The 27,375-nt window shown below is 44.4% G+C and overlaps 1 protein-coding gene across 5 annotated transcripts; it reads right to left on the bottom strand.

Annotated features, from left to right (window-relative positions):
- Positions 1-1,833: 1,833 nt before the first annotated feature.
- On the bottom strand, positions 1,834-22,469 carry nr4a3 (nuclear receptor subfamily 4, group A, member 3). Of its 5 annotated transcripts, none has more exons than XM_085178707.1 (8): positions 19,790-22,469; positions 18,875-19,045; positions 14,706-15,541; positions 10,146-10,275; positions 9,125-9,288; positions 8,812-9,011; positions 5,253-5,431; positions 1,834-3,492 (listed from the first exon to the last, which is right to left on the bottom strand). In XM_085178707.1, the coding sequence occupies exons 1-8, from the start codon at positions 19,890-19,892 to the stop codon at positions 3,230-3,232; spliced, it is 2,046 nt and encodes a 681-aa protein (XP_085034833.1). In that variant the 5' UTR covers positions 19,893-22,469; the 3' UTR covers positions 1,834-3,229. The 5 variants fall into 5 exon arrangements, with proteins under 5 accessions (XP_085034833.1, XP_085034830.1, XP_085034832.1 ...); XM_085178704.1 differs by lacking the exon at positions 19,790-22,469 and adding an exon at positions 17,962-18,043 and having other exon boundaries at positions 18,875-19,004; XM_085178706.1 differs by lacking the exon at positions 18,875-19,045 and having other exon boundaries at positions 22,066-22,468.
- Positions 22,470-27,375: the final 4,906 nt, after the last annotated feature.

Below are 27,375 nucleotides of genomic sequence, written 5' to 3'. Positions count from 1 at the left end.
CTCCGTTCATGTCTTACCTCATGAATCTTTACTGTTTTTTGTTGTGGCAGGTGTGATTAGCACATCCTGATGCCTCGGTGGATATGGGCCTGTTTTTTTTTTTTGTCATGGTAGACTTTGTGACAAGTCATGGTAGGAAAGCACAGGTGTTTCTAATAACATTAACTATGGCAGGTGGTCCAATAGGCCAGGACACTGCTTCCACAAAAAGCAGACATGAACCTGGAGCCGCTACATAAACATAGTCATGATTTTAATTTTCCTGCCCTCTTGATGTGTACATGAAAACATGCTTGCTGTTGTTTATACATGGCTTTATGAGAAGAACTTATGAATTGAGAACCAGAAGAATACATGCTTTGAATCTGTGAGTGTGTGTGTCTATATGTTCTAATGGGACCTCTAATTAAGACTCTGGGTATCTGCTATCTGTCAGCACTGATCGATCGGCTTGGAGAGTGACAGCTCAGCGTGTGAGTGTGTCTGTGTGTGTGCGTAGATTTTGCTCTTCATGCTCTCTGCTTCATGTCATGTTATTTTACATGTAACACAGTTGTAGGAGGAATATTAACACTTCATTCATTTCCTTTAGCATGTACACAATCACACCACAAAAAGTGTGAATGTTTTTTTTCCTGCATACTCATTAAAAAACACATCACAGTCCCCACGCACCTTCCCCCAAACCAAAGGAGGGTGAAGTGTTGGACAGATATTTGTTGTTATGTGCCACATGCACTCACAAACACACAGAATTATAAGTAATAAACTGATAATGTTTATGTGCATTTCCAGGTTAGTATGTGTCACTGAAAGCCATTGCGCTTCATCCTTCTAAAATGATTATTTTATTCACAAAGGGGAAAGTTTAAACATCATAAAACAGAAGAGGTGGTGGTGCGTGCTCATTCTTTACTTTTTGTGCACTTTCTTCTGCTTCTACCCACTTCTTCTTTTTTCCCCGCACACATGCACAGGTAGAGCTGTTCACAATTGTCTAACAGTTGCTATCAATCACCTGGCTGTTAGAGACAGAGAGTGTGTGTCTGTGTTAGCGGTAACGCTGTTGTGCAGGACGGCAAGTGAGTGATGGCGGTAACAGTATAGACGGCATGTGCTGTGAAATGTCACCGTGCCGATCGATGGTGTTTAACGAGGCTGGAGGCTGATCTGGACCTCATGCTAACATGAAGCTCTTCTCCCCGCCCTCTTCCTCCCCCTCCTCACTTTCCTAATCCCTCTCTACTCTCTGTGAGAGCCCGAGGGTCCCCCAGGAGAGAGACAAGGCCTTTTACCTGTCAAGAGGCTTTTGTGTCTGACAAGTCACACACACACACACACACACACACACACACACACACACACACACACACACACACACTTAAAAAATGTAAAAATGTGTAAAAATGTGGCTGAAATTTGATGTTTTGTTACCTTATATAGAAAACAATATTTTGTTTGTGCTTTTTCTTTTTTTTTTGTCAATGAATTATAAAGAATCAAAACACAAGACACAGCCGGGGTCAGAATAATCAGAACTAGTTTATGATTTCAAAGTGCTGAACAGAAAATCCAGTGAACCAAAGAGAAAGAAAAAACAACAACATATCGAACAGGAAACTCTAACCAAAGAAGGACATTGAAAAAACAGCAACTTTTTTTCTCTTTTTTTGTTTCTCTTCAAAAAACAATGCACAACTCGTACCACAATATTTGAAAAAGCTAAAAACACTTCAAAATATTAGTTTTGTATATATATATATATATATATATATATATATTTATATATATTTATATCTATAGAATTTGATTTTTTTTATTTATTTTAAAACCGCCGTCATCATGAGGGTGTGAGTGGGTGGTGGAGGCCCTGGGGAGATTCCCATAGAGCTGCAGTCTGAGACACAAACACAGGTCGAGCTGTTTTGACAGGCTATGCCAGCTCTCGACAGCTTATAACACACCATGCATATGATCCTGGCTTGTCTAAGCGCACAAACAAAGACGGTAGGCGATCATGTCCTCCACACTCACACAGCCGCTGCGATATATAAAATGATAAAAAAAAGAGCATGAACGTGGAATGTTTCACCCCTGGACATACAGCTGTCTGTCGAGCACCCTCCTCTCCCTGTCCCCCAGGCGAGCAGGTAGGGTGTGTGTCTGTGCTTCTAGCCCTTCTCAGGGTGTAAGTGCTTCCAAAGCCAATTTCTGTCCATGTTCATTCCTCCACACTTCTACTCGACCTATGATTTCAAACTGAGTTAATAAAACAAACAAACAAAAAAAACCCCAAAAAAACCACATAGTAGAGAAAGTTCAAGTCTGGGTGACTCAGTCATCGATCGTTAGTACACAGTATCTCCTCTGCTGTCTAAAGCAAGATGGGAGACTGTCTTTCTTTTTAGCTACTGACAGTACAGGACAAGTTTTTGTATTAAAATAATTTAGAGTTTGAAATTAGATTTCCCCTCCTCCTCCATCCCTTCCTCTTGTGGCGCGATAGCACTTAAGGAATTGCACTTGTAATTAAGAGCCTGCCTCAACAGCCACTTCCATGTGTTTATGAAACACCTGCGTCCAGCGTCGTAACATCTCGGCCCACCTACGCCTACGCCGCTCCACCTCTGACATGTCGGCACATTTCGGAACGATCACCTCCCCCTCCCCGCACTCTCTCTTTTACATCGCCACCTCTCCCAGCCCTCCTTTCTAAATGGAAGTCCTCAGACAGAACGAGCCAGGCCGAAACACAGATAAACAGTACTCATAAACGTCGGTTCTTTCTTTGTTTTTTGCTTTTTTTGTCTTTTTTTTGCCGAATAAGCTGCAACCCAGATGGAGCGAGGACAGTCAAAAAAAAAAGAAAGAAAAAAAAGTCACTTTTCTCCTGTCCATCTCAGCCTCATCATCCTCCCCCCTCCTCCCAGCGTGGGGCGAAACAGGAGGACCAAATAAAAAGTGGTAAAGCATTTGAGTAATTGTCTTTTATACAGGTGAAAAGCATTTAGCTGGTAGTCCGTTTGAGTGAAAGGCGCTCTTGTTTGGTTGTCCCCGTCGAGTCAAAAATATTTGATTGGCTCTCCGTGCGCTGCATCAGTCTCGAGAGAGAGAGAGAGAGAGAGAGTGCGTCTTCTCTCTCTTCTGGGTGTGTTTGCATGCTCCTTTGGGGAAAGGCCTTGACAGGACGTGATGTGGGTTCATTTTGCTGCGTGGTTAGCCCGAGTCGTCAGTAGGGCAGAGTGTCCAGGAACCTGTCAATCAGTGGCGGAGGCGCTACCAGATCCTCCAGCTTCAGGTAGAAGATTCGCTGAAGGCCTTGGGTCCTCTGGGAACGAAGCTCTTCCCTTATACCCAAAATACGACTCAGAGAAGGCGCGGCTTTGGACGAGGAGGATGAAGGGCTGCAGCCCAGGTGGTCTCTGAGACAGCAGATCACTTTATTCTGCAACTCCTCAACCCGCTTTGAGTCCTTCAGACCGGGAACTTGCTCTGTAGATTCGCAAGAAAGAAAGACGGAGAAAGAGATGTTAGGAGAATAATCATTAAATGGCCAAAATAAAGTCAGTGGGGAAAAAAAATACATACACATATACATACATCAGAGCTCATTCAGCTGAAAGAGTATTAGCTACATCTTCTTTTATATTGAATTCCACCTCATTAGCCCGTATGGCTCATGTTCTTAACAGGCCTTAACCTGGCTCATTCACTACAGATCAATACTCAGTCTAATCTAATAAGCCCCCTTCTCACTGGTGTACGTCCACATGCACGGCTATATGAGCACATTTTTTATTTTCTTTTTTTAAACATTTGCACAGAAAAAAAAGTCAGTGCAATTTCAGAAATTAAGACAAAGAGCAGAACAGAAGTGCTCAACAGTTAGCTGATTATGTGGCCCTGTGAGCAGCAAAATGAAATTAGAAATGCACACACTGCTGCCCATAGCAACTCCAGTGGCACTCGTACAAGGCTTAATGTGACACTAACTCATTCTGCAGAGAACAGGGTGTCCAGCCCCCCAAACACAAACACACACATACAGGCACACTACGAGCTGTGCTGCAGGGGAGGCTCCCACTAAGACCCGTCTCACTTTGAGGTATCCATTATCCGAAGCTTATTTACTGTTTGTTTATGTGACTCTTTTGTTTGTTGTGTTTGCCGCTGCAGAGTCACTCCGGCCCTCCTTTCAGCGCGGCTTTCAGACCTCTCGCCACACAATTCCGCTTCCCTGTCTTTCTTCCCGCTCTCCCTACCCCTTCTTTCTCTATGAGCGTGAGCTCCCGGGGAGAGATCGATGACTGCCTTTCTGCACAGGCCACTCTGAAGCGGTCGATCGCCTGGTGGCTCTGGTGGCTCTGTTGTGGCTTTGCGCTGTGTGCTTTGCCGAGGTGGCAGAGCGCCACTGAGAACACCGCAGACGCCATTCCAGAGCCGCGCTCCACGGTGGGCTGGTCGATCAGGAACAGAGTTAAGTGCTCCCCCAGAGGGTGAGGATGGGGTTGGAGGGCTCAGACAGAAAGAGGTTGAGGAAGAGGAGGCGGCGGGGGCAGGGTGAAATAAGGAAGCTAAGAGCAGGGGGAGGGGGATTTTTTTTATTTAATTTAATTCTTCTTTTTTTTTTAGCTACTGCACATTACTTTACAGCATCCAACACCCTAAAACTGTTTTAAAAAGAGGAATATAAGCACTTAACTGCAGACTAGTCTCTGTCGCCTGATGCATTTTACTTAAAAAACTAAATCTGCCTCGCCTGCAGCATGTGTGCTCTCAGAGCAGGCTGCGATTCTCCTTTCATTTTTCACACATGAACACTGATTAGAGGGCCAGGTGTGTGGCAGGTGCAGCAGGTGCTTCTGGGTATCAGGTTCTTGTTTCGGGGCAGAGATGTGTGGGAACACGCATGCACATGTGTGTCTTTAAGCGTGTGTCTGACGTTAGAGGATGTGTCCACCTGATCACTGTCACACTGAATCACCAGGAGGCAAAGCTCCGGACAACAGGAAGATTCTGTGTGTGTGTGTGTGTGTGTGTGTGTGTGTGTGTGTGCGTGTGCGAGCGAGCGAGCGAGCGTGCGTTTTATCTGTATATTCATGTTCAGCTTAAATGATTCGCAGTGTTTATGAGGAGTGGAGAGACGATGTTAATAACTTTGAGCACAGGTGACTATATGCAACCACAGAATTAGGACCCCTTGATTCTTGTTCCTCCCGCTAGTAACCTCGTGATTGAAAATCTGTGGTTACCTGTGAGCAGCACAAGGGCGGCCAGGCAGGCGAAGGCAGAGGTATCCAGATTTAGGTTCTGGAGGTGAGCGGAGAATTCCTGGATGGAGTCCAGCCACTCTCCGAACCCACGAAGGCACTGGAACCTGTGCAGCACCAAGCCGTTACAGAACACTAGTTTATCCTCCGACAGCATCGACCTGAGGAACCGAGAGAAAGAGGAAGGGGGAAAAAAAAGAAGGAGATGGTGGACTGATTAGATCGCCGTTTTCCAGAGAAAACTCTGTATTTTCCCTCATGTATTGTAAATATAGCTTGAGATGCTGGGGAAAGGAAACAATTACAATAAAAAACAATGAGAAACCTGGCAGTGTGCGCACTCACGCAGAAACGGGACACACATCAAACACAAGCATGCAGCTGATTAAGGTTGTGTTTCCAAATTACAGCATTTTAAAACATTCCTGCGTTTCCTTGTGGCAGGGTGGGGTGAAGGGTTAGGGCAGAGGGTTGCTCTGTGTGTGCGTGTATATTTGCAGATAGATAAACTGTTATGGCTTTAATGTGCCCAGGCTGTGGTGTGCAGTGGAAACACAAGGTTTTAATAAGGAAATGAAAAGTCTTCTCAGATGTATTTAACCATCACTTACTCACGACACACAACATCCCACTTCTTTGACATCAAGCAGAGAAGGAGGGAGAGAGAGAGTGGAAGCAGAGGATGATGGAGAGCTATGACTGGTCTCTATTAGTCTCTAAAATAGGAGCCCGCTCTTCTTTGGAGAGCTGCAACTGTGTTTAGTTGAAGAAGGGTAAACTATGAGAGATGGAAGATCTAGGAGAGAAAGTGTGTACTTGGAAACCAGACGATATTAAAGAGAGAGAGAGCAAAGAGGGGAATTAGTGTGGAAAGGGAGGAAAGCCTCAAATTGCACCCTGCACAAACTTTGGTTTGGCAGTTATGAGGATAAACTGCAACGCTATTTGTGTCTAATTAGACTCAGTTCAAAAGAAACACACCGTTAGGCCAGACACATGCACATACATGAGAAAGCATTAACAACTAACATCAGAAACAATTAGCACCAGCGATCGGGACCAAAATATTCTTTGTACTTCCAGGAAATCACAAGAAGAGAGCACAGAGAAGAAAGTGAATAACAGGAAGAGGTTGAGAAACGATGCCCCTCACCTATTCTCACCTATTGCTGGGGAAGAACAGCAAATTTGTTTTTGATTTCGATCCCTCGTATCATCTCCTCTAGGCTGAGGTTGAAGTCCTGACTTCTTGTCAAACATCTCTCACAGAACAGATTCACCTAATTTTTCATTGCTGCACGAGGTGCGACCTTAACGTTCCGCATGTGAAACTCAAAACTTGTACTTGGCTGATCAAAGTTATACCATTGAGCACCCTTGAAGCCAGCAAAATTCATATTTTTAGATCACTCCCTGGAAGTTCTGCTCTGAACTCCTGCACTCGTGCGCCTGCGATTACACCCGGGGCCTCAGACTTGCACACAGACCACTTAACTTCTGTGTCAAACTGGCCCCACGGTCATGTTGGGGCTCATCGCTGGTGATGAAAGCTGGATCTTCTCTTATAAACAAAAAAGCAGTTTTTTGTGGAAAGGTCTGCAGCATTCAAGACCAAAGGTACCGCAGTAGACGACTGGAGGGACGATCGTCATTTACGTTCCACATTCCCCATGTTGTGCCTCGTGAATTTGCAGGATTTGACTGTAATGCCCTGAAGGCATCTGAGGGAGGAATACTCAACACAGACAACCTGACCAGCATAGTCATTGCTCACTTTTCCCCGAAATAAAATTCAAGCTGAAGTGTTGGTGATTTGATCAAGCGTGTATCACAGGGGCATAGGAGCACAATGTGATTTGAGGGACTAAAATCAACAGCATTGCTCCAGAACACCTCTTGAAGGGTCAAAATTCAAAACTATATTAAAAGTTATCAGCAGGGTCATTTTTGGAGAATTTCACGAACATGAGCGTGAACTGTCCTTGTTGATGCACGTTTGGTGATGTATATTAGTACCTGTTATTTCCACAACATACCGGCTGTGTTTCTGTGATTAAGTAAACATCGCTCTCTTAACTCAGAGCTGACCAAATAATATCTCACAGGACCATTTCACCCGTGTGAGATAGTGCCGCTGGAGCAAAAATACACAGACAGGCTGGTAGATGCGTATCTAGGCAGATGCATGCACGCACACAAGCACAGGTGGATGTCTGCCACACATTCCACTCACCCCTGACTACGCTGTCACCACGGTAATCGACCAATAACCACAGAAACTGTTAGGTAACGGGGTGCTTACAGCAATGCCGGCCCAGAAGAACGAAGTAAATTTACTCTATGCACTCTGAGCACACACTCACAAGCACACAGACACACGCTTGAGTGAGGGTCTGCGGGGCATCTAGGTTCAGCACGGGGTCAGCGAGGAGATGCGTGGACCGCTGCATCCATCGCTCCCACGGAAGACGGAGAAAATAAGACAGCACTGTGTTTGTGTGCATTTTCCTCTCTGCCGTGGGAGTTTGGCCGATTAGAAGATGAGCAGTGTGTGTCTGTGTGTGTACGTGTGTTTGAAAGAGGCCCCTATGAGTCCACCCTTTAGAGTGAGTCAGAGTCCCAGCCTGATCACCCCTCCTGCTGGGACTGTGATGGCACCGCCCAACCTCTACCCACCCTGCACCTGGACCTACACTGGGAGGAGGACAGAAAGTTGGGATTCTACATCATCAGCGAGTGTGAGTAAGTGTGCGTGTCTCACTGTGTTGGTCTTCTGCCCTAGACGACAGCGCAGACAAAGAGATGAGCTTGTAGCCCCCCACCACCGCCACCATCTTCTACCCATAAATTTAACCAGCCGCATGCCTTGCAAGAGCAAACTGGTAACCCAGGGTAATTCTGAGGCAAAGATGGGCCGGGGCAGTCACAATGGCACCACAGGTATCCATCAGTGAGACACACACGTGCTCTCTTGCTCAAACACACACACACATACATACATCAGGGGGCGCATGAGGTAAATGAAGCCCATTGTGTTTTTATGTCGGTCAGCTGAACTGAATATGTATTTCCTTCCATAACAGCGGCTCTTTTCAGTTACTCAGCTGACTAACTTTGAGATGGAAATTGATCTTGTCAATTCACAGTTCACAATGTTAGCACAGTTTTAGCCCGCAGAACACACACACAGATCTCTCTGTGCGTCAGATATCAGACGAGCAGAGCGGAACTCTGTGGGTGTAGCTGCTGTCATAGCTACAGACTCCATTCATAATTTGGTTCATATGGCGATTACTCAGCTCCACTCCTCCCACTCTGGAGATACACCAACACAGCAGCACACAGCTTTGCCAGCACAGTTATGCACTGTACTTTAATCGGAAAGGGTTTAAGTGCCTCTTGTTTCTGAGACGCTAAGCAAAACAAAGTTGCCCGTACAAGTGTAAGTCTGTGTGGTTCAAAAGCTTGAGAAGGGGTGCATAGGAGTGGAGATCCAAGTTTAAAACAGGTGTTAAAAGAGGCTCCATTTCTGCTTCCTTACCTGTGAGCCAATCGCAGCACAAACAGCTCCAGGAAGGCGGAGTCTATGAGCAGGTTCTGATCGTCACGCTGAAGCTCGGAGAAGCTGGGCAGCCTCTCCGCCCAGCACCTTGTGGTCTCCATCGAGATGGTGAGTAGCCTGTAGAAGAGGTGGATGTGTTCTACGTCCGAGGAGGAGGATGGTGGGTCGGCAGCGCTGAACTGCAGATCAAGAAAAGAAGAGAAATTACTGAAAGAACTTGTAAACTATCTGTATTCGAAAATAAACTAATGGATTTCTCCAGTTGAAATGAATTGTTAAGGGCATGGGTTACCTGGCTGTAGTCAAGGTCACGAGGTGTGCAGTGAGAATAAGCCCTGAGCAGAGCAGAGAGGAGGCTGAGGGGTGGAGAAGGAGGAGATGCCTCCGTCTGCAGGGGGCTCTTTGGTTTGGAAGGCAGACGACCTCTGCGCCCCTTCAAGCTGTCAGTACGCACCACTGAAACAGAGAAACACAGAAGGCAAGAGGTTTTTGAGTTGGACGTAGAAATATTAATTCTGCATGCACAGTCAAGTTCTACCCTCCAGCTGACAGGCTTGATATCAGCTTTTCATCACAGCGAAATAACGCCTAAAAGGTTGGGAGAGCTCTCTGCAGGAGTGCTCCCAACATTGCCACGATCTCCACACACAGGAGGCCACGAGCCAGCAGATGGCAGTGGAGCTGTTCTGCAGGCTGCAGAAGGATGTGTGTTAATGCAACACAGAGACATCCAGTATGCATTTTGTGTGGGTTTGTTTGCGTTTATGCATGTGGATATGTGGGTGGGGGTATTACAGGGTGTGAGACAGGTGACAAACCTCATGGGAATGGGGGCAGTTTGAGTGTCACGCTGATTCTACACATCATCGAAACGCGTCTGTCTGTGTGTGTGCACTATGCAGCAACAGTCAACGCATCAGATGTGGTGAACACAATGACATAATGGGAGAATCTTTGAGTAAGATGGTCAGCTTTGAGGCTCTGCTAAACAACACTGAACTCAGGGGCTTTAAAGGTGGCAGGGACTAATTGGTATGATGTGTATCATACTTTCTTCCAAACACAGACAGGCGTTTCTGCATAGACAGCTGTGTGATGCTACCACAGGCTGAGCCATTACCGGCCTATTAACCACTGACTGCAGAGACGGGGGGCTATGATCACTGACTGCAGGTCTGATTAGTGTTGCATTATTAGGATTAACTCTCAAGAGTCCAATACCACCATCGGGTGGCCTTTATGACACTTGCATTGAAGCAGTTGTGTGCATATGTGCGTGTTTGTGTGTGTGTTGTGTGTGTGTGATCTCCTACCTTCCTTCACCATCCCCACGCTCAGACACTTCTGAAAGCGGCAGTACTGGCAGCGGTTGCGTCTCCTCTTGTCCACAGGACAGTTCTTACTGGCCAGACAGACATACTTGGCGTTTTTCTGCACGGTGCGCTGGAGAAAGAAGAAACAGGCATGCCGATAATCAGCCTCCAAACACAATCAACACCTAATATTTGATTTGTTTAATTCAATTTCTCTCTCTCCCTCTCTCTTTTTCCTTGCCCGTCAAAGAATGAAAGAGAAGCTCGCAGGTCAGATTTTAATTACGCGCTGAAAGGCGGCGGTGACATCAGTATAATTAGATAAAATTAATTTCCCAACAAGCCTCGCCTGCAGGAGGGACAATTTTATTAGCGCCGCAGCTGACAATAGAGATCCAGCGCGTGGCGTGCGGAGGCGGGTCCCGTGAGACGGGGTAGGGTTGGGTGGGTGAGGTGGAGAGGGGTGGGGGACGAGCGGCCGCGAAAGCTGCCTGATCAGATTGTTTGTGAAGCTCGCGGGTCAGCTCGTGGCACCTTCGGGGCCTCGCGCATCGCGCCTCTCTCAATGGGCCCCGCGGGAGCTGTTTTCTCCTCCGCTGGCTCGCGCGATTATTACTGACCTTATTAAAATGAAATCAGAAACGGGCCACGTGGGAGGGAGTGGAGAGGGGGGGCTCAGCGAATACAGAGAGGACAATAAGTGAGATTGTAGTGCGCGCGCATCTATGGGGCCAATCCTGCGCGCTCGTGACCGCGTGAAGTCGTGTTTGAAGGCAATACTTTGAACGGACAGTTCCAGTAAAAGCACGAAGTTCTTCACTCGCAGCACGAACAGACCGCAGACCGACATTATCAGTTCCAATGAGGCCTGAAGGGGCCACGCTGCCCGTGTCTGACAGGAGATTAAACTCTGGGGTGAACCTGCGATGACAACACCGTAAAACCCTCACAAATACTCACTTTACCACCGCGTTTACCCGCTGTGACTCCAGCACTCCACTCAGGCAGCGCCTATAACTGAACTGTAATTTACACATAACGGAAGTGCCACGGCTTCTTTAACGCTTCTAAAACACATAAAAACAAATAAATCCAATTAGGAACCCCTCGCGCCGCACATGCCCGTCCCCCCCAGGAGACCAATAATACACCAATTATTCCATATGCTTCGGCGCGAGTGCGGAACCGACGCGTAATGGGCGCCAGTGCCGGATGAGAGTCGTTGCCATGGCACCGCAGATCGCTGTGAATGTCTCCTTTCATCCCTTCAATGGTCTGCGACCCGTGCGCGCGAGGATAAGTAAGTTATGGTCATTAATGTGGTCGAGAAAGGGGGGTGGGGGGGGGATGCATCCAGTTAGATGGTGTCCGGACTAAACATGAGGAAGGCTGAATGACGCACAAGGCTTCCGTGCGCAAACTTTTATTTACACTTTTAAAGAGGTTCGGAGTCATTTACGCGATTTTTCCCAATACTGACCAACAGTAAAGCCCACGCGAACACGCCCGGAGCGTGTTCTAAAGATAACTGTGACTCTTTTTTTGTGTTTTCCTCTCTGAAACTTTAAAATCTCCGGTTTCCCTGGCGGTGTGCTGGGCGGTGCGCATAAAGGTGAAAGTGGAGTAGTCTATAAGCTAAGTTAACCCTGCTGTTTGTTCAAGGAGGAAATTCTTCAGTGACCTCAGGCTTAATTTAGATGTCTGTTTCCAAGAAAAGCCTGAGTTTGCAATCATCAATTAAGGGCTCGATAAATTAAGCTCTCATGAGCGAGCGCTGGCCCTTTCTCTTCTCTGTCTGTCTGTTATCATCTGTGTGTCTGCGTTTGTGTGTGTGTGTGTTGGTTGGGGCTCTTGTGACTTTGCTTTCTAATAATCAGCAAAAACGATGACTGGAGTCACTATCAAAGCTTCAAAGCTATAACTAGTCTCTGATGTGATGTGTAAATATACATACATATATATATATATATTTGTGTGTGTGTGTGTGTGTGTTTGTGTGTGTGTGTATGTGTGTGTATGTGTGTGTGTGTAGTACACTTTGTTCTAGTTCAATTAATTTAATCTTCCCTGTCATTTTTCCTCGTGTTTACCCCAAATTTCATTAAAATAACAAATTTAAAATTTACTTTGCACCAGGCCATATTGTTTCTGTGGGCAGGAACTTGATTAAAGTGAAAAAGTTTCAGTTAGATGTTGAGTCAGAATTGAGGAATGAGTAGTGTGCACTGAAAGCACATTCACAATTGAAAGTATTCTGACAGGAGTCATACTGTGGCTGTTGTAGGGGCCGGACGGAGGCGTGCAGAGACAGATTCTTGACATGTAACATGTACTAATAGCCTCGGCTTAAATTAAAAGCCTTGAGGGACTTTGCCCTCTCCACCCCATCTTAAATCCCAACCCCCTCTCTGGTTGCTTCTGACCACTGATTCTCAGTTTCTGCCGTCAAAAAAGTGCAAAAACACATGTAGACATCTGTATCCGTGAGCTGACTTTACTGTTTTTATAACTCTAAAATCCTACACACTGGATTTATATGATCAGCTTACACGTTTCCGAGCTTGTTTTTCCAATTATCTTCACCAGCACATGGATGCTTACCATAATTTCTATTACTAACGTACCAAGCAAGCCCTGGAAAACTAAAACAGTGTGCAGCAGGTCTAAAACAGCTCACCGGTTGGTTAGAACAGTGGGTGCATGGAAACAGGGGACTTTAATGTTCTTTTTTTTTGATAACATAATGTATTATACTAACAGTTGGAATAGTTTTTTATTTTATTTTAAAAATTGAAATACTGAATAGGTTCACTAAATTAATGGAAACCCGTGAATGGAACACATTATTCAAAATAATAAACATGCCCCCCAAAAAAAAAAAAAAACTGACTTGTTTAAGAGCTAAAATTAATTCACGGGGAAAATGTGCTTCAAATTGCACTAATGAAATAACAATAATTTACAGCAAGCCTCTACAATGGTTTAATGCGTAATAACTATTCATGGATAATTAAATATAATCGGGAAAATATTTTTCGGGCACAATAAAACCATCAGGATAATGGAGGTGATGTGCCTGAGAATATGTGAATAAGGAGCAGGTGTGTGTGAGAGACACGATTTAGTTTCTGCTGCTGCCGCTGCATCCTGGATTCACGGGGTAACAGTGTGAAAAAAACACATGTTACAGTATGTTTTTCTATATGTGTGGTTGCCTGCATATGTTGCGTGAGGCGGGGATGGCTCGCTGCATCTGCATATGTGTGTGTATGTGTGTGTGTGAGAGAAGGAGTGTAAAGGAAACATAGCGAGGTTTGACAGGCTTTGTGGCTGCGGAGGGAACACTGCAGCGAGCAGACAGCCCGCAGCCTGCTGCCACCAGACGCTGCTTTCATTAATTACTAAATAAAAACAAATTGTGAAACTAATTGAAAGGAAGGATAATTCATTTCCACCTACCAGAGGCATTATTCAATTACCTCGGTGTGTGCACCCTCCTTCTTGCTGTCTCTTAATTTTAACTCTCGTCTCGTGCAGCCAATAGAATGCTTAACAAGTGTGCCGGAAAATGTTTTAATTCAAAAACTGTGCAAATGAATTACTCCACTGTCACCGAGTGCGAGTTCACTGTAATTCCAAGTGATGTGCCACTAAGCCTCAAATATATATGTATACACGCACATGCACAGCAATATAATATCTCGCTTGTCATGTCTGTTGTATTTTATGACTTGCAGCATGAGGAAAATGGAAAATGAATCTGACTAAAAACCGGCTCTTGGATTGTGTTAAACTGTGTTGTCAGCGCATTAGCACGTGCGGCAACATGGGATGTGAGACAGCAGGTTCAGAAGTGTTAGGTTGCATCACTTGAGGGACCAAATTTCAAACAGATTCATATCGGGTTGAGCATTATGCAAGAGAATTGTGGTCAAATTTGTGGCCGCCAATTGACTAAAAACACGCCGTCAGAAAACTGGTTTCAAGAAGGATTCCTTCACCATTACGTGCTTGCACACCGCGTTATTTCTGAGTATCTGAGCTCCTAGACACGGCTGTTATTTTGGAGAGAATATATGTTTTTATCATCCTGTGTTCTCATGCAAGCAGTCACAAATACACACGCACACATATACACAGAGCCAGTGCTTATGCACACTTTGCCCACTTGGTTGCTGGGAGAAACGACCCCTGTGGGTGTGTTGTGCTTTCGCAATGACTCTAAAGACGATTTAGAGAGTACAGAGAAGGGTGTAGAGTGGGAGCAAGGCAAATGCTAGCAAACTGCTCCGACTTAAATACGTCAGTCAGCTTGCAGCCAGTTCACAGATTCTGGCTGAGATTTTAAAGATGGAAAGTCTGTTATGAATGTGAGAGGTTAGAAACAAGAGGGAATACTTCAAAAGATGCAGAGGGGTATAAATGAGGGACAGGTGTGTGATGTCTTATTAGAAACCACGAGACCCAGAAGTACAAGAAAACAAAAGAAAACCAAAGACCAGAAAGGTTGAAACTAGAGGAAGACTTTAATAATAGCTGTGGGTTGTTGTTTTTTTTTACCTTGAAGAAGCCTTTGCAGCCCTCACATGTGCGTACGCCATAGTGCTGGCAAGCCGCGTTGTCTCCACACACCGCACAGGTTCCCTCTCCCTGTGGGCCACGCGGGGGTGGAGAGGGCAAGCTGTCTGCTAGTAGAGGGCCACAAGGTCCAAGTGCCAGGGAGCGAAAGGCGAGGCTGCTGCTCCCTGCTCCGCGGTGCAGCTGGTACAGGGGCTGCTCCAGGGGTGGGACGTGAGGATGGGAAACTGATGAGGAGGAGGAAGAGGAGGAAGAAGAGGTGCGAACCAGCCCTCCTCCCAGGCTGTCATAACCGCCAATGCTGCCTCCACTGTGGGGCGGCGAATGCTGGTAGAAGTGCGGAAAACGGGGGGACTTGAGGGGGCCGGTCTCCAGGCTGGAAGGTAGAGAGTGAGGGTGAGAAGGAGCCAGGGGGTGCTCCTCCCCCCATAGGAAGGAGGTGCCCGGCTGGGGTGGCAGAGACGGGGTGGTCGGAGTGGAAGGGGGAGACTGTTTAAAGTACATGGTGGAGGAGGACATGGCCTCCAGGGGTGGGGCAGTTGGATAGCTCTCCTCCTCCTTTTTGATGGTGGGCCTGTGCGTGGGCATCTGGTAGAGGCACGAGGACTTAGGCTCATAGCTCCCGTCCACAAAGACATTGAAGCTTGGGAGAGAGGTGGTGGCAGCTGCAGAGATCTCACCCCCACCCAGGTCCAGCTTGGTGTAGTCGGGGGTCATGAGGTCAGAGCTGTAGCTTTCACTCTGGTAGCTGAAGGACTGGCCAGAGTAGGCTGAGCCTGGAGGGGCCGGCCCGTACTGAGCCTGCACACAGGGCATATCTGTTGGAGGAAACAGAGCACACACGCAGGTTAGAGCTGCGTGGCACATCAGACCACATGTATCCCAAAAGCTTCACATTCCCATGTTAGTAGGGTACAGCTATATAGCAACAATCACTGGGCAGAGAAGAAGAATTTATGACATTTTACAAACAGTGATTTAATCAGAGAAGCAGGGCTTCATGTTCAGTAAATCTGCAGGATACAGGCAGACTCTACTGGATGCACATGCACACAGTGGTAACACTAAACAGGGTCAACCATTAAAAAATTAAAAAAAGAAACAAAAACAATCTGCACAGCTCTATTGGAACAGGCAGTTTGCAGAGAGTTATAAAAGTTTTTCTTTCAATGAAGAGGCTGTGAAAAGCTTTAACCAAATCTTTCCATTTGATGCAATTTACACCCATTTCTGCTGTTAACACTTCTTGCACTTGCACTGAGTAAGTACAGCAAAAAAAGGGGAAAAAACCCTGAATACTGACACACACACACACACACCCAAAACTTCGAACATTGCTGATTATCCTAGTTAGTCAAGTTAGAGAAGCTGCAGTTGATGATTCTGAAGCTCAAATACAAGAATCTGTATGTGTGTGTGTGTGTATTCTGGTTAGTCAGATGGAAAAGCAGATGAGATAACATTAAATAATAATGGAACCCCATGGTGGTGCTGGATGCTTGCTGCACAGACCCTTCACACACACCCGTGCACGCACACCCTCTCATGCACACACACTGAGATAAAGACAGACACGCAGACACAGATATTTCCTCTAACTGCTGCAGACGCCAGTCGGCATGTCTTCACTTTTCCCCCTTGATTTAATTCTGCTACAGCAACAGGCCACCAGCTCATCGTTTCTCTCTCTCTTTGTGTGTGTGTGTGTGTGTGTTTGTGTGTGGACTATATGGTCTTATCAAAACTCTTACGTAATATACAACACCTGCGTTTGCGTGCGTCTGCACGTGTGTGTGTGCATAATAATAATCAGTCATGAGTGTCAGCGCAGGCAGGGTTTTGTGGTGTTTGCTCGTCTCTCCCGAGCAGGGAACTGTCAACACTGCGCTGCTCCCATTGACGCCCAGCATGCGCGCGCTCTGCCGTAATCGCTCCCTTTCCCTGTACGTCACGTTTGTCTAGTCAAATATGGGATATATTGGTCCTGCAGTTGTTAAAGCGTTCACAAATACCTCCGCCCAAGCGGTCTCACCTGAACTTTTCTCTATTTATAAAGCAAGAAAAAAGAGGAAAATAGTCCTGATTAAAATATATATATATATATTGAGATAAATATTTTTTTTTTAATTCTTTGCTATAAATATTTTTTTTAAATAATTCTTATTAATTTTTATATTAACCATTAAATATACAAGCATAGTGTATCAGCAGACTCATTAAGCCGCTACATTTCTTTCTTTCTTTTTATTTTAATTAAGGATATGAGTCAAGCTGTAGGCATACGTGTGCTTGACGTCATCAAGATTTTTTTCTTCTTCTGCGAGTGACCAGCTCTTCAACCCACGTGGAAAAACACACATGCAGCATTAAGGACGTTACGGGGCCTTTCTGGGCTATACCTAAAGACCTTTTTTTAAACTGATTAGGCATCAGAGGAGGAAGAGAACCAGAGAAAGAAAAAACAAACTGAAAAAAGGAGAGTACAGTGGTAAAGGTTGCGGCTCTCTGTGTTGTGTCAGTAGGTCAAGCCTCAGATTAGGGGCCATTAGTGTAGAAATGTGTGCAAGACTTACTGCACGTGGCACATGCACATGTTTATATTTAAATATGGTAAATTTCTGTTTTTTCTGTGAAGAGATGAAAGATTGAGAGAGAAAAGGGTAGAAAGGCTACAAAGTAGCGTGATGTTTGTCTGTCGGGTGAGTAAAGAAATTCTTTCTGGTACACACACACACACCACCACCACGTGTTTTCATCTGCTTATAATGTTCAAGATGTCAACATGGACTTGTATATGTTCATTCTACCAAAAGCATACACCCTTATCCTGAAAACCTGTAAAACCACTTGTCTCTGCGAGTGTCTCACCGTCTTCGCTACTTGACTTTTGTTGGCGTGTCTAACCTTCACTCACACACCCATGCTTACAAACTTGCATCCTCTCTTACACACTCACCACAAGTGCAAATAGAGATCCATCACCGGAGCTTCTTAGTTGTTAATGTCACCAAAGCAAGTCAGTGTAGGGGATTCTCAAAAGTCCAATACCACCATCGGGTCGCCTTTATGACACTTGCATTGAAGCAGTTGTGTGCATATGTGTGTGTGTGTGTGTGTGTGTGTGTGTGTGTGTGTGTGTGTGTGTGTGTGTGTGTGTGCAAGCAAGAGGACAGACAACCCAAGCAGAGTCAGACACAGGTGGTGCAGCATAGTGAGGCAAAGGGAAACAGTCTCTAACCTCGAGGTGTGCATTTCAACTGGACAAACTGCAGCTGTTCCAATAACTGAGTGCGCTTGTTCATTGTCAGAATGCCATAGATCTAACAAATGAAAACATGAAGGTGCAGAAATAAATGACAAAAACACAGATTTTCTTTATATCAATAAACTATAAAACATTTTCGGGGAGTCAGCGTCCCACAAAATGCTTAGAGTGATTTTTACTTTTTTCCCTTTACACTGTGCACACAAAAATAACAAAAAAACAAAACACAAAGCACAGAGACACACTTACACAACCAGTTACTTCAGGATATACAGTGTAGTTTCTCTATTGAATTATAATGGACAAAATTGTGTGTGTGTGATTGTATTATATATAAATATATATATGATTCACATTTCGCCTCCAGGTTTTGGATATAGGTGTGCCTGGCCTCAGAATTGTCTTATCTTAATGACTGAAATGTCAGCTCACTTGCCAGACAAAATCAACCCACACACATACACATGGGCTCACGGCTGCAGCACAAACAAAAGATCACCAGAACATTCAGGAAACTTCAACTCATATTTTGACCTTTAACAGGAGTAAAAGAGCATAAATAAACACATAAATAAAACGACTGCCTACCAGCTGATATTCAGATCTATCCCCTGTGTTTTAAACTACTAAATAAAAATGATATATATGTATATATATATTTTTTTCTTTTTAAATTTTTTGGGAATGTTGTTTTTTTCTTTTTTCCCCACAATAAAACAATCACCCGACTCATATCACCAAGCACTCCACAACAGCAACACGAAATGAAAGTGTCAGAGCCGCTGCACTCGTTACAAAAGCATCAGATGAGAAAGATATTAAAAAAGAAAGAAAGAAAAAAAGGGTAAGATGAAAGTGAAGACAGACTGAGCGCTTGTTTCTGTACCTGGTGAAAGAGCCTCGCGCTGAATGGTGCTGGGTGTCCGGGATTTAGGGGTGGCGTGGCTGCGGCCGGGGCAGGGCTCCTGGAGCGGGGAGGGCTCGGCGGGCGTCGCTAAGGAAGTGTCCGACCGCCGGGGCTCCGAGCTCGGCTGGGCGCGCTCTTCCGAACCTGTGCCTGGGTGAGACATGGCTGTGTTAAAGCCAGTGGCAGGCTGAATAATCAGGTAAGTGCCTCAAACGCTCGTAAAAAAGATAAAAAAAAAAATAAAAAAAAAGATTACTCAAAGAGAAGCGAAAATTTATTTATTTTTTTCTCCCTGAAGAATGGAGACCTTTGTTTAAATTGCTTCCACAAACTTCAGCAAATTCAAATTCGGTGTTCAAAATTTCCTCACACTTTTAGAAAAAAATCGGACAGAGAAACATTTTTGCACAATTTAAAGACAACCAGCAAAGCTTTCGTTTCATCTCAAAAGCAAATCGTTATTGGCAAAAAAATCTCATCTGAGAGATTCAGTCAGTTTATCGGGTTTAAAAGCAGTAGAAAGAGATAACAGGGGATGTAAAGCACTGCGCTGAGACGGCGCAAATTCAAATAACTACAAGTGCACACGCTGGAAGGCAAATTAGGGATAAGATTTAGACTTTTACATCCAACACAGGGCAATTCTGACAATAAATATGTCACTGAGTGCATCCTACAAAGAGAACCACAACTGAGGACTTTGGGTTCATTTCAAAACTTTGCCTACGTGGGCGACAGGTTTCGTTTTAGCACTAACGTCTTCGCCGTTATTATTATTATAATTACTGCCTAACAGATATTTTGCACCGTACAACAGAAATTCCACCAGTCAACAAACTATGCACGACTTCTGAAACAAAATAATAATAATGAAAAAAAAATCATAATACAGACCTACAAAAGTGACAACTTTTATAAAAGCAGCTTGCGCCAGTGCCTCCGGGCCATCGCTTTTCTTGCCTCTGATCACCGCCGCATTCGCCTGCTCAGGGTTCATCCAGAGGGGAGAGAGAAATCTAGAAAACTGTGAGTCGGACCTGAAACCAGACCAGCGGGCTCCTGTGCGCCGTGCGCCTCCGACTCCCTCTCACTGCAGCAGGGTGCACCGTGGCCGGAGGATTTCAAGGCCCAGAGCGCCCCCTTTCTGTAACACACTCCTATATACTCTGTCTCTCTCTCACTGTGGCTCTCTCTCCGCCACACACAGACCCCCCTCTATGAGACGGTCAAGTTGAGAAGACCACGCAGTCTCCTTGTGTGTATCGCAAAACAGCTTGGCGACAACCCACAACCCTCATACGGATCAAGACTAGGAGCACCTGCAGCTTCATGTCAGTAGCCACTTTTCACCAAACTTTAAACCACTTCTCAAAGGATTTACTGGACACCCACAAACCCCCTGTCGGTGGTTCTTTTGTTGGAATATGGCTTTTATATAGATGTAATCCCTCCCAACAGCCCCCAAATAGGTTGGAATAAACAAAAAAGCACAAACCAGAGTAAACAGACAAGTCAAGCTGTATAACATTTATTTGATTAGGGCTGATTTGGAACAATTAAGCCATTATTCAATTGTGTATGGAGCCATTTGAGCACTGAGAGAGAAAAAATACCTCTTTAGGCCTGAAAAATGATTTTGTTACAGTAACAGCACAAATGAGAGTCCATTTGAAATAAGCTGAAGTCATCTCATTCTTACATAAAGTTGTGAAGCTAAACCCGTAACTGCGTGAATACGCTATAATCAGAGCCATCGATGGGAGTTAAAGAGATGAAGATGAAGTGTTTTTACTTCAAACAAACTTATTTTTGTACAAAGTGAGACATTCTGCCTTTTTCTAACTTTTTTTTAATGAACCCGCGGTCTCCCCCTACTTTATTCTCAGACCGAGCCGGCCGGTGGGGCTCTGGCCCTGCGCGCACCGGTAACCAAGAGAACGACAAAAGAGCTGTAAAGCACGCGCCCCGGAGCGCCGGTAGCCCCCGGTAGCCCCCTCGCACCAATAACCCCGGACAGCGCGAGGCTTCCAGCAAACAGAAACAGAGAAAAGAAAGGACATAAAGGAGAGAGCAGAAAAATATGCGAGTAGCCTAGCCTACTGTAAATCTGCCCTGAGTGGGAGCCTGTCACTGGAGCCTGCGTGCGCGCGTTCGTGCGTGTATGCGTAAACCTGAGTGTGTGTGAGGGAACTGAGGGGGGAAAAGAAGGTAAAACCAGCAACTTACTTAAGTACCTCAACCCGGTGTTGTCAGCTTATTATTATAAACTACGTGACTGGCCAAGAGGCACTATAGCTGCTGGAGCATGCTTCACGGTGGGCTTCAGAAATGTTGTTGTGGCTTTATGGTTGAGGGTGTTTTTCCTGCGATACATGGCTCATGAAATTCGGAGGCAATTTGAGTACCAGTGTATCTTGGGCCAGTTTTATTATATACGGGTTAATGGTAACTGTACGCTCACTCCATGTTACTGGAGGTTAAATCATAGCGCAGTCCGGCACAGACTATCAGCCGAGCGATATCTAAACTCAAACACACCCACAACCTCACAAACACGCACTTACACACATCTATGTATATAAATACATTTTATAAAAAGACACCACCCCCTCAAAAACTTAAAAATTAAAAAAAGAAAAATAAATCCGACAAGACACCCCCCACCACACACACACAAAACAAAAAAACCCCAAACACACCCTGGCTTGAAATCAAAGAGCATTAAGTCTCCTCTCTGAGCTCCTGCCTGAATGTAGGTTACACCGCTCTCCACTCAGACCATTTGTGCGTCCGACTCCACTATTCATTGTGAGAGTGAGAGGCATCTCATTTCCATGACAACCGGAAAGGATACGATACCTTCTCCAGCGCAAATTAAATTCAGAGTTCAGCCTCATTCGCCGTCGGAGACCCCGCACATAGGCACAGGCCAACAAACATGACCGGCAACACGCGTGTGCCGGTGGCTGACGTGAGCAGCAACAGGTTAGGCGCACAAAGTTGGGCAGCATGCGCACAGATGATGTTAGAGTAATAAATCCATCATGGCTTTTGATTTAGGTGGGGAAAAAAATGAATACGTACAGCTGAGGGTTATCTTCTTTCGGCGTGTTTCCGCCAAGATGTGAGGCAGAGCTTTACAGATTCATTCATTCATTCAGTTTACTTACTTGTTTGCTGTAGCGGTTCCGTCTTTACATGTAGTGGGCTAATAACTTCGCGTGAAGTATCCGTTTTCCATCCAGAACAACCGCAAAGAGTTAAAAATAATGACAGGAAAGAAAAATAATAATAAAAGCACTCTTAGTGATGTCGGAGAGGCGCTGGATTCGTCGGCATTAGAAAAAGAAAAGGGAAAGGAAAAAAAGTTCCGTTCCTTCCACTTACTTTTTCTAAAGTATAAAAAGTAGAAAATGAAATAAAAAAGAAATCATCAAACTCCCGAGTGGCTCTAAGGAGCGAGTCTGCGTCCGTCCCCGTGCTGGTGAGTGTGTCAGTGCTGATGGGTGCTTTGCAAAGTGTGCTCTTGTAACGCGCGTTTGTTTATGTGCGCCGTCTGAGGGGAGAAAGTCAAATAGTGCATTTATGTGGGCTCTGCCTCCACACAGAGCTCTTGGTATGCGCTACGTCAATGTGACGCCATGGGAGAGGTGACGTCACCCAGTGTAGAGCTCCCTCTCTCTCTCTCTCCGTACAGTACAAGACACATAAGCCCCGTGTGCCGTGCCAAGGAAAGAGAGAGCGAGAGGGGTGGAGAGAGAATCTGAGAGAGCCAGAGAGCGAGGCGGTTGGTTTGATGGTTGCAGGAGAGGAAGCCGAGGGGGATCCGGCGGGCGAGCCTGCACCACTAGCAGGAACTTTAAAGAGGCTGTTCTTCTAGATTACTTAATCAATAAAGTATAAAGTAAACACAAACCCTTAAAAAATGCAAACAAATATTAAAAAAATAGATTTTAAATTTAGGTTCATCATCAAAACCTCCCATTTCTCTTTCTGCAACCACAGCATATTAATAAAGGTAACAATAATATTAGTCATGAGCATGTTTTCCCATACAGAACATATGCTGGGATGTATCTAAATATTTCCAATCAACTACTTGGTGATACTTGTGCTCCATTACGTTTCAGAAGCATGTTTTAACCCATTGTACACATTTATCCACAAGTAAACTTTAATCAAACATGTCAAAAGCAGCATTTCTCCGTGTAATGGAGCTCTTTTAAGGTGTGTTTCCGGAAGGGATTGTATGAAGATTATAATATCATTATAAACCACCATAAAAGCACACTTGCATAATTTTTGGTGCCTTTTTAACGTGCTCCGGACAGATTTTTACCTGAAATTGCGGATACATAAGAACCTGTAAATGAAGAGCCTCAGAAAGGTCTTTTTATCTTAAGTAAAGTCATTTGTTTATTTATTTGTTGTACAGAGCAGATTTTAAAACAACAGACCAAAACAACAGTTGACCCAAAGTGCTTTACAGGAGTGATCATTTGTAATCCAGGTCTCCAAGAACCCAATTGCAAACACAACTCACAGAAAAAGACCATAATACTATGTGTGATATGTTTTCTGGTCAGGGCACTGACCATCAAGCATCACCGTTAGTATAAATCAGCTTCTCTAAGGTTCATTTCCCAGCATTTGTTTAAGGTAGTGGTTTTCAAACTTTTCCTGGAACATCCCTCAGAAACAGGGAAGGAGGCAACCCACACAACCATACTTTTATGTTTTTTGAATTAACGATTAACACAAAAGGGAGACCCTTTAGCAAAATTGTGTTTATTCCGGCTGCAAATAAAATCATATTATTTTGACTTTGGTTCACTCTGTATTTCTTTAGTGTCTGCATGTCTCACCAGGCTTCATGCACATAGTCTGAGAACAACTTTCAGGCAAGGCATTAAATAAAAAATCACCACCTAAAGCTCAGACTATAACTGGGTTATTTTTCTATGAGAAATGCAGATAAATATGTTTAAAAAAAGGGTGATATCCCACAAAAAGGTAATATCCCACAGCCTTATTTTGGTAAAAGATAACAACATCAAGAAAAGCCCTGATACATGGATATTTTAAGTGGGTTGAGCTGGATAATCTAAGGCTGTTTTTTTTTTTTTTAAATATGTTATAAAATAAATATATGTGCAAAAATTTGTTGATTACAGTTTTGAAGACTGGTGAAATGACCTGATTTGTGAAACTGGAATTCAAATATATAATTTATTAATGTCTGTATAGCAATAAAACATAAAAAGCTCAGCCAGGATGGCATTGGAATTGACTTAAATCCCTCTCTCTCTCTCATTTTGAAACACACATTTAAAACTACGAAGAGGCTAATGTGGTCTTGAGTGGGGAAATACTGTAAGCAGCCAGCGAAGGCAGCAGACACTGAACGGGATGTGAGAAGCAGCTATCAGTTTCGCTTCTGCGCGCTCGCAAACCTCAAAATTAAAAAAACGCCTCCGGAGACGCCGGGAATAATAATTCTCAACCGCCAATCACAAGGCGCGTATTTTTCAGTCAACGTGCTAATTCCGACCAATGATCAGCCCCTGGGGGCGGGGAATGCCTTGACGCACTGAGGCTCGTGATTGACGCAAGCCTTGTTGCTAATTTTAGCTCTTGGCCGACGGAGACAGTGAGATAGCCGACATCCTATTCATTGTCGGGCGGGCCCGACTATTTTAGCGTTGTGATTGTGATCCAGCCAAGCCAAATATAGCTATAGACAGGTATTTTTAGCCGTAAAGCGTGACCCCGTTTTTATTCGGCTAAAGAAGCCTCGGGATGCAGTTTGAAAATGAGTTTCGGCTCCCCAAAAACAGCGCACTCAGTGTTAACCTGTTATTTTAGCCGGATAGTTTTTCAGTCAGCTGATAGAGTAGAGCAGGCATACCCAGAGAGAAAGTTCCAGTACAGCACAGGCTCTCTCTCTGTCACTCTCACTCACTGCGGGGGAAACAGGGTGGAAAAGACCGTAGATGTGAAGATAAATAGCCGTCAGGTCGTCAGACAGACAGTCAACAGGTTTGTATATGTGATGGCTTTGCAGCTTCGCACAGCACCGCTGCTGCTGCTTCTCCTCACACGAGGCGTATCAGCTGAGGCTAAACCGCTGCTGCTGCTGCAGGGGAGCTTTAACCACTTTTGAGTGGTGAGGATGAAAAGTTGTGAACTAGAGGATGTTTTTTAAAAAAAGCCATGAAATTGCGGGGAGCGCGCAAAACACTCGCTTGGAAACCATGTGTGCATGTAAAGAAAAGCCTTGCTTGTCCACCAAATCGTCGGTCCCAAACTCACTCCCTCCCTTCCAATTCCTCTCGAAGGTATGTAGGTTATGCAGTGAAATGTGCAGGACATCCGACATTCCTGTCAGTTGCCAAGTTTTTGCTTGTAGCCTGCTCAACTGTGACTGGTGATTAATACTTTTACTTTTGAAAGTCTTTGACAGTCCCTTTGTGCCACGATCACAGCTGCAGGGTATACAGATCACATGCCACCAGACCACAGCAATCCAGAGGCTCATTATAGTTGTGATTTATGCGTAAACTTCCCCTCTTAATTCACATTTCCACTCAATTCATGCTTGTTTAAACTTATGTTCTTCCATTTAATTGGGCGGGCGGGTGGGTGGGAGATTTGCTCTGGTTCAGATGAGTGCCTGGACAGTGCAGGTGTCTTAATGCACCCCGAAGAATGCACATGTTTCTTGTGTGTTCCTCGTATTCAAATCTTCTATAAGCTTATTACTAGATTGTATCCTACATACATATCCTATAGGCATAGATCACAAGTTGTTCTTCTTCTGCATGTCTTGTGTTCTTTGTCTTATCTCAGCTGGGATTCCCTCTAATAAATTCCCTTTACTTTCGGGAGGGTGGGGGATGAAGTTTTGCACTAGTGCCGCCATATGCAAATTAATTTACTGGTCATTTCTACTGTCTTTATCTTCAGGTATGAATCATATAGCGTAAACTCATCTTATAGCTATCTCTATGTTAGTGTTCATTATTTTTCTCCTGTTCCTGGCTCATTGGCACATCAGCTGCCTGGGCTGTGAGCTCACGGTCCTGACGTGTAATCCAGATTAACCTGCTCTCTTATTCCACCAGACTTGGAAGAGATTAGAGATTATGACTGTGTCCTTTTAATAGAATTGGATGTGTGGGTAATCAACTGCGTCCGCCAGCGTCGGGCATCAGGTGACTCACTCACACTCAGTCACACTCGCACAGCCACTTATTTTGTCACTTAGGAGGACATTGCATTGATTTGCATTCATTCCCCAAAGACTCACTGTACTCAAAACAGCTAACACGTGTTTAACACCAGGCTTAACTGTAACCAGAGCCAAAGTTACAAACCTAAAATTGAATTGTTTACGTATTAGGGTTCATGTTCTGTTGCTAAATTATCCGCACAATGTGACTGTTTGAACTGAAGTGAATTCAAGTCTGTAGTTGTGTTTCACCTGAAACATAAGATCCCTCATCAGCCAGCTAGATAGAGAAGTGAGTAAACCATACAAAAAAGGAAACATCCTACATCCCTAAAGATATATATTTTTTTCCTTTGGCACCTTTGTGACCTCATTGCTGCCCCATGCTATGGTTACACCAGAAATAGAAAGTCCTAATTTAACGCTTGGCTGTGGCTGAAAAGACAGGTGGAACAGAAAAAAGGATGTGCAGTTACCAATACTACTATACCACAAGTCTTTTTATTTTTATTTTTTTAAATGGACCTCTCCTTGCCCGCTGTCACATGTCCTGGCGTCTTCTCACTGCATCTCATGCTGTAGTTGATTATTCTGTTGTTGTTTTTTCTTCAGACAAAAAAAGCAAAAGCAAGTATTTTCTTGGAAATTTGCAGTTTTTGGGAAGCAAATAATGGATCCAGACTGAGCTCCAGCTAAAAAACAAATGAAGTGATAAATTTTCATAAATAGCAAAAATCTTCTGCAAAAATCTTTATAACACAGCCCACAACTAAGGGTGTAATTTCCCTGCAATTAAATTGAAATTCATTGTATTTTATCAGAATCTGAATGTAATTATATTTTTGGAAACATAATTGGTAATCAAATGCCCTTTTATATTACATATAAAATATGATAAGGACTGTTCTCTCAAACGAACAAACGTCACAGGGTGTAGAGCCATGTGATCTTATAACAATGGAGAAAACTCATAGTTGATTTTTTTTCTTTGGTTTTTGTGTCAGTGCAAACCCCAAATTGAACATAACAAAATTTACAATAAATGTTTGATGCTAGCAGATTGCTGTGGTCACCAGTAGTTTGCATGATCTTGCCAACTATTAGCAGAGCAGTAGTGCAATCCAGAAATGGAGGTTTCTTTCCAAGAAAAAGCTCTGCCTTCTGAAACAAAAGCATAACAATCTCCAGTTCTGCTTTGAATCACACATGTAATGGTAAGCCACTAAAAAGGGGAGAAATGTTCACCAGA

Source organism: Neolamprologus multifasciatus, chromosome 11 (genome assembly GCF_963576455.1).
Source record: "Neolamprologus multifasciatus chromosome 11, fNeoMul1.2, whole genome shotgun sequence".
NCBI classification, from domain to species: domain Eukaryota; kingdom Metazoa; phylum Chordata; class Actinopteri; order Cichliformes; family Cichlidae; genus Neolamprologus; species Neolamprologus multifasciatus.
This window is presented reverse-complemented; position numbering and strand designations above follow the sequence as displayed.